General features: G+C 38.5%; 1 protein-coding gene across 2 annotated transcripts; it reads right to left on the bottom strand.

The window, feature by feature from the left end:
• Positions 1-384: 384 nt before the first annotated feature.
• On the bottom strand, positions 385-7267 carry ZNF639 (zinc finger protein 639). 2 transcript variants are annotated; one of them, XM_009321705.1, is made up of 6 exons: positions 7146-7267; positions 6670-6737; positions 5987-6094; positions 5011-5148; positions 3808-4737; positions 385-1275 (listed from the first exon to the last, which is right to left on the bottom strand). In XM_009321705.1, the coding sequence occupies exons 2-6, from the start codon at positions 6725-6727 to the stop codon at positions 1199-1201; spliced, it is 1311 nt and encodes a 436-aa protein (XP_009319980.1). In that variant the 5' UTR covers positions 6728-6737; positions 7146-7267; the 3' UTR covers positions 385-1198. The 2 variants fall into 2 exon arrangements, with proteins under 2 accessions (XP_009319980.1, XP_009319979.1); XM_009321704.1 differs by lacking the exon at positions 385-1275 and having other exon boundaries at positions 1630-4737.
• Positions 7268-8008: the final 741 nt, after the last annotated feature.

The raw sequence follows: 8008 nt of genomic DNA, 5'->3' as shown, positions 1-8008 counted from the left end.
CGGCCGCCATCTTCAGCAAGGGCAGAGGAGGAGCGGGGAGAGGCGGCGCGGCTGGTTGTGAAATGGAGACGGGCCCGGGCTGACACGGGAAATACCCCCGCGTCCCGGCCCGCTGCCCCTCGGCCCCGGGAAGAGGAGCCGCGTAAGTCACCCACGGACGGCTCGCAATAGCTCTGCACGCTCCTGTCCGGCTTTTTGGAGGCCGCTGCGCAGTGCAGCGGCAGGCGGGAGGGCCCCTGAGGTGGAAGGCGTCCGAGCTTAAACGGTACCTGCCCCTGTACACCTGAAATTACGGTAAAGTCTGCCTCCGAGCCTTCAACTCGGGGATCATGGTTTTCGTGGGGATCCAAAACAAAGACAACGAAGCATGACTTTGGGTTTCTGCATGCTGTCAGCACCACGGTTTAATCAAAGTCAGCTAAAATGACACACGCTAAGTACTTTCAAGCGTTAAAAAGCACTGATAATTTATACATTTGATACAAGAGCATAAGAAAACGAGAACCACAAACAACGAAAATCAACGACACTTAATAAGCATTATAGAGAACACATTATTTGAGAATTACTAATTTGCTGTATTTTAAGTTCTTGCAATAATTGGTGGGATTTAAATTTTGTTTTGAAGTCAACAATCTTTCATATAAAAAAGTTCTTTTGTTCAATAACAAACATGATCGGGAAGCTGAAATACACGGCACACATCCAGCCTAAAGACTCAGAAGTCTGAAAAGCAGAGAATCAAATACAAATTACTTCCAAATACAAAATACTTCCAAACCCAATCTCATGTTTTTGTATAGCTTCTAGTTAGAATGCTGTTCCTGAAGTAGATGAACCTTGCAGGTATCAGTGTAATGAGTAACAAACAACTGAATTTGATACACTTACTGAGTGTCTCAGAAAAAACACTGGCATACTTCTGATTACTAGTTAATTTCTCTCATTCAAGACTGAGATGAATTGCTCAAGCTATAGGGTTGAAGAAGACTGAAGTCTGGCAGTATCGGACCAGCTGCATTCACGTGCTCTCAGTTCACCTCGGTGCAGCAATGTCAGGGCACTGACCTTCCACTTACGCGCTTCACATAAATAAACCAAACTCTTGTCTTCCCTTCGATGGAAACAACACACTGTCCTTGGCATGTACAGTCATTCCTTTCGGCCTTCCAACTTCTAGACAGACTCCACTCATTACCTATTTTTTTCTACTACTCAATATCTTCCTTATTTTAGCATGCTGATCATGCGGAAGCCAATATGCTACTTGTGTTCCTGCTAAGGTAAAATGAGATGAGTTACTTCTGTACATTTCCATTTACTTTCTCATAGGTATTAAAAAGAAAATACTAACATTAGTACCTTACTTAGAAAATCTAACCTAAGACAAACTTGAATATATTTCCCAATTAGATGCTGTGGGATGCATTTTAGGAATGATTTGGCTTCATAACATTCCTGTGGGGTATTCTTTTCGTTCCCAGTTTAGAGTTAGAAATAACGCAACTCAAAGATAGAAATGAAGTTATTCAGGAGTCAACAAGCAAGTTTTCTGTATCACAGGGCTCTGTGCTTTTACAAGAGACCACTTTTCCTGTACGGGGCACAATGCTGGTCTATACAAACATACACGCTTCTTAAGCCCACTTATTTATTTTTGGGTTTTTTTTAAATGTCTTTTTTCCACTTCTTGTCACTGTTCCCTGGAGCGGCTTTCTCTCCAGAGCTCAACTGTGCCATTCCACCTGTGTTGTCACCAAGAGCAGGGTTTTAAGAGAACCAGCATTCCCCCCTCTCAGTTACACCCATATGAACAAAATTAACTTTCCATATATGAAATAATTCTTATTAGTGCTTTGTTAACTATATTATTGGTACCATTTTAAGCCAGCCAGGATGAATGTGTTCAAAATAGGAAATAGGCAATTTACCAGAGACATTGTCATTCTCTATACAACGGACTAATAAAACACAGTCGGGTCACCATCAGGTTGCGCTTTTCAATGACTACACAGAAGATTTAGTAGTAAATCAGCATTTCAAAATGACGAAAATGGTCTTGCCTCCTACAAAGAAATATACACTAACTGGTTCATAAGCAGGCTTTCCAGAAATACTTCTCTGGAAATTAGAACTTCCATAAACTGACTATATTCAGCCAATTTTTATCCTTAGCTTTAAAAATCAAATGCAAAGACCCTTGCACGCCTTGAAGCTGGTAACACCAAATCTCGACTGATCAAGAAATGTTTTATACATTAATTATATCTATACAAAGCTTGCATTAGACAATCTTACATTACAAATTTACAATCGATGCAGAAAGAAATGTAAACTCTACCACTAATTTATGGGTAATTTCACCCTGATAACTAGCACAATCTAAATGACCTCACCCTTATTTTTATCTGTCCAAGTATCCACTCAGAAATACAGCTACAGAATGAATTATAAAAATTCACTTCTAATGATTATAATGGCAGGACAGCACTATCTAATCTCAACAGATGTGTGAAATCATTTGAAAGTGATTAGAGTCAATAAAATTTTTGTACTGTATCATTGTTTTAAGCCAGTATATAGGAGGTTTAAAATTTACAGAATTAAAATAACTGTCCTCATATTATTAGCGGTGGAAAGCTAATTATAAATATACAGAATTATAATAGTATAAAATAATAGAGGCTTGCTCTAAATGAGGTTGGTGACATACATCATTTCAGTGAGAGCTAAATTAGGATTTTAGATATGAAAATTGCACTCTGTGTACATTCTCAGCTGGATCACTTTGCAAATTCCCTTACAGTTACCCCATAAAACATGACCCAATCTACACACCAGCAATATGTGTCTACTTGGTGCATTAAAAGATAGGAACTGAAGGTAAATAAAGCAGACAAAACTCGTGTGGGAGGTCTGCAGTACATGTGCGGAAGAGAGGGTTGTTGGATAGTCCCACAGACAGGAGTTGAAATTAAACACTGAACAAAGAAACCGAACGATGAGGTCGGATAGGTACCCCAAGAGAAAAACAGGACAATTTTAAAAGCTTATCAAGAGTATGAGGTGGGAAATGCAGGCTGGTATGTGAATTTGGAGACATCCATGCCTGAGAATTTTTGGAACACCCTTATCTTTGGCAGGCTGGTGCAATTTGTTAAACATCAGCACAATGACCTGCTGCCACAGAGGATAACATGAGCTGGATATGCAGTTGAGATCAGTATGGTGTTACTTAAGCATGGAACTAGATGTTGATTTTCTCTTTGTCCCTTTTTAAACTTGAGAGAGCTGCTCTTGTACATTAGATGTGAAAGTGCGGGATGACCATCAGAATTGCTATTACAACGTGCAACTACTCCCACTGTCCCTCCCCGCAAAATCTGATCCATCACACTAAAGTGATTATTCCTATTGAAACCCCTAGGTAAGGAAATTCACACCACCAAGTTGTTATGCATGCTTTGCTGATATAAAGAGAAAAACATTAGAATTGTATAATTGCTGTTAAAATCGTATTTAATACCACATTTTAGTGACTGGAAATTAATTCCAATTCTAACAAATTGATTACAGGGCAAGAAAGTAATCAAGCTGTCTCATGTATCTGAAGATGACTTAAAAGATCTTTTTCATTTCCAAACCTCATTAAACAATCAGTACATTTATGAGGTAACTCTGCTGAATGCCTGAAATCCAAATGAGTTTTAAGGTCTTCAATCTGTCCTGTTGAATATTCACAGTATTGACACAAATAAATCCCTTCAGATAAATGAGAGCTTAAATGCTTGCAATATTCCAACATACCTGAAAAGCCCTTCCCACAGTCATCACAAACATGAGGGAATATTTTGGTGTGTTCAATCGCTACGTGCCTGTTGACATTTGTATGCAGCCTGCTCCTAAAGCCACACACTTGGCACACAAAGAAGTTTTTGCATTTGTCAAAACTGATTTTGTTTATGAGACTGTACTGTCCGCGCTCCTTGTTATTATAGCTGTCGCTTAACTCTATCAGTCGACATGCATGTTCGTTCACCACATGGCTATGCAGATCTTCTGGATCATTTGTTTCATGCTCGCAGAACTGACACAAATACTGCTCGTCACAGCTGTGTTCCTGGAAATGTAGGTACAACTCGCTGCTCGAGGAGAACTGCATATCGCACTGCTCACACCAATAAAGGTGGTCATTGAAGTGAGTGTCTGCTATGTGCTGACTCAGATTCTCAAATATCACTGTTTTGTAATCGCAGTATTTACAGATGTATGGATCCTCCTCATGTAGTTTTACATGTTCAATGAGCAGCACTTTGCTGGAGAAGCTTTCTTTACAAACTTTACAGACATGAGTGTCTGTACACGTCTTATGCTTCAGGATCATGTGCTGCTTTAAATCAGAAAAGTACTTGCTATTAAAGTCACAGAGCTCACACTTGTATAAGCCACTGCTGTTGGCTCTCAGCAAAGGCCATTTCTGTTGAGCTGTGATATTCAAAGCCTGGTTCTTCTCAAAGATTTTACAGGTTTCCAGAGGGATTTCCTCTAGGTCCTCAGCTTCTAGCTTCTCAGGTGACACAGTCTGTGTTTCTATATCGTGAACTTCTACAGCATTCACTTCTGTTGTAGAAATTTCTACAGTTTGAATATCTAGAGGTTTCTCTTCTTCTGTAGGACTGTCACTGAATATAGGTGAATCACATAAGTCTCTGCACATTCCATTATTAGTACCTTTATCTGCAGAAGGAAATAGATAATAAAAGCAAAAGTTTAAAAAAACCCTGCAAAACACCTGGGTCCATATTTAACTTTTCAGTTAGTTGTAGCAACGTACAAATGCAAAAAGCACTTATTTTTCCCCAGCCAGACTATGTATTATGTTTAACAAATAAATAACGTAAACTACAAATCCTTCACCTCTTCTGTCAAAGCAAAAAGTTACATAAAAAGCCAGCAGCCATGCTCTCCAGCTTCCCAGCACCTAAGCTGCAAATACACCTTTACCTTTACCTTTATCCTTCTTTTTGGGGTCTGTATAGTGCAACCCCACAACATTTGAATGTGACCCACTCCACTGAGAAGTCCCAGCATGCACTGGACTCCCGTCATCATCTGTGTCTAGGCTCTGCACAGGACTGTGGAATCTACCTGCAAAGATAAAAGGATTATCTTGTCATCATTTGTCTATGCTAGCATCATCATGATTCTTTAACCATAGATCTTATTTACTATTCAGTTATTCTAGTTGCATAAATTTATCTTTATATACTAATCACATCATAACCTACATTAAAGACAGTAACTATAAATACCTCAGAAATTATTTCTATACATACAGATGATAACAGAAGAATTCACAAGGTGGCAACTCTGTCTTTAAAATTTCAGCAAAAAATGGTAAATTAATTATACTGGAAAAAACTTAAATAAAACTTTAGATTTGAAAGACAATTTTAAAAAATATTCTTAAATATTTCTGGACATCACATTTTAAAATATAATACTTTGTAAGACTTCTGGAGACTTGCTGGCTAATTTATTAGAGTGAAAAGAAAAATAAATATAATAAAAATCCATCCTCATGTTTGCTCTGCTAAACTTTACATCCATTAGTAGATGTTGTATAAAAAGGCACTTTGTTTTCCCTAAGTACAGTTCAATGCAATTGCTGGTAAATTCCATTGAACTCTTAGGTTATTTACATCAGCTTTACATTACCTAGCTAGTGGATATTTAGATAAATAAGACTAATTGTCATTAGAAACGCTGTAAAATGGAAGGATCTTTTTGTCGTCATCATTTCTACTTTGAAACCTGTATTTCAATTGCAATGATTAAACCACCTTCCACCAGTCTAAGGCATATCCAATCACAACGATGCTCAGAAGTCACCCACTACACATTTTGTATTCTATTTACTTCTATGAATAGGAGCATGAGAAGTTAATAAAGAATTGCAGAACAAGACCCCAAAATGTACTCTTACCTCTGTTTTCAAAAAACTTTATATCTGGCTGTTTCATAGAACAGACGCTATAGCAGTGGTCAGAAAAAATTCCACTGTTGTCTATGTATTTGCTTGCACCTGAAGAATCTTAAAAAAAGAAGAAGTTTTTATACTAACACATTGATGTAGCTACACGTGTATTTCATGTTCACCAAAATTTTCCTTGCCAGCTGCATTTTTACTTCTTGTGTTGTGAGAATTCTGTGCTGGCCTGGTAACATTCCTGTTGTGATTTACAACTTCCAGCTGCTCTCCTGATGTGCGGAGTATCAGATACAGTCATTATCAAACTCCGCTCCCACTGAAGACAGTGACAGGAACACAGTTTGTTCAGCGATGAACACTTCTGGACACCCCCATCCCAACTTTTACAAAATTCCTCCCCTTGTGTGTTAGTAGAATCATCTTCATTTTGTAGCTTGAGCAAGTTTCCCCATTTGCAGGGAGTACAGAACAGAACTGCTCAGATGCATTGACTGGAAGTGGCTTAACAATGGAGCATGCAGAGCGGGTACTCAATACATTCAGACCAAGAGTTCTTATCCCACCCTTTATGTTACTGATCTTCCATGTATTAGCACATGTGGTCCCTTCTCATAAAGTAATTATTCTGAGAAAAAATAAGCTTACTAAAGTGTACATAACTCAAGCTCTAGACTGACCTGAATATCGAGAAGGATGTAGAGTCTTCCTTTTCCTCTTTTTAGGATGTTCATTCATTTTGAATAGTCTAAATTAATTGTAAAGCGAAAACATTCAAGAATTAACTTGTTTGTATCTAGTTTATCTTTCATGACTTTCTGAAGCAATACAAACATTTTGAAAACCCGCACATTAAACACAAGAGTTTTTTTTCCTACTCCCCTTTCTTGCCCCCCAGCCCATTCTGTTACAGTTAAGAACACATCAAATGCTCACAAGTACTGAAGTCTAGTTTCATATTCCTGCCCTGGAACAAAAGAAGGTTCACCATAAAGACAGACAGGTCGGGATCCCAGGCACTCACGTACTCAGTGTAACCTACAAGGCAGTTCTGCAACACCCTGTTGCCTTTTGTCAGAAACCAAATGTTCTGAGGCAGAGTCCTTCAGATAAAGTTTTAATGTTGAAGATACTAACAAAAGTCATGCTCTCTTACCAAAAATCCTAGATTCTTCAGTATCAGCAAGCAGAGCAGCTAAGAAGCTGATGGCTGTACAGCTTCCAAACGTAGTGAATACATCAACTTGAAAAGATTTTCATCTACGGAGTGATAGCATTTTAAAACACTTTAAAACTTGAGCACGAAATAAAAAAACCAGACTCATATACACAAGTATTACAAAGAATGAAGCTATGGAAATTGAAGCTAGAAAACAACATAATAAATTGATATTAATTTGGGTTTAGAGTATCAAAATTAATAAGGTAGATGCATTAGAGTATTTATTTTCCTTTCATCCCAGGTTAGTTGGCTTTTGCTGCACTTGGCAGCTCCTAACAACAGAAAAATAGACCAGAAATACTTGAGCTATACATTGGCCCAAATAGTTTTGAAGAAGGGCGGGCCACAAACATTGAACCTGATGTGGTTTACTCTTAACACAAGAGCACAAATGGGCCCAGGATCTTCTAAAGCCAAGGCCATCCAGCAGAGGTGAAAGTGGGGAAAAAAAGGCCCCTCATCGAGTAAATGCTGTTCTCATAAGATGAGATAACCTGTCTGAATTAAAATTTTATTTTAAAGGGAGAATAATGTGGAAAAAACACTTTTTTTAATATTATATCATGGTCTAGAAGTATCAAATACCCTCATCGCTGATTGTGAAGGAAGAGCCTACATTATACTGCAATAGCAAGTTTTATCCCAGTTAACGCAGCTCATCCTTTTCCCCACGGATTAGCCCATGGGACAGGAACGCCTGTTACTGTTCTCCAGCGGCTTTCCCAGGTACATCTTTCCCAGCTGCTCGGCACGGTTATGGGAAAGGCTCGTAAAGGCCCTAAAAATCGAGACCCCCC

Source organism: Pygoscelis adeliae, unplaced genomic scaffold (genome assembly GCF_000699105.1).
Source record: "Pygoscelis adeliae isolate BGI_AS28 unplaced genomic scaffold, ASM69910v1 Scaffold223, whole genome shotgun sequence".
Classification (NCBI taxonomy): Eukaryota; Metazoa; Chordata; class Aves; order Sphenisciformes; family Spheniscidae; genus Pygoscelis; species Pygoscelis adeliae.
The sequence above is the reverse complement of the archived record's forward strand: the minus strand, read 5'-3'. Positions and strand labels throughout refer to the sequence as shown.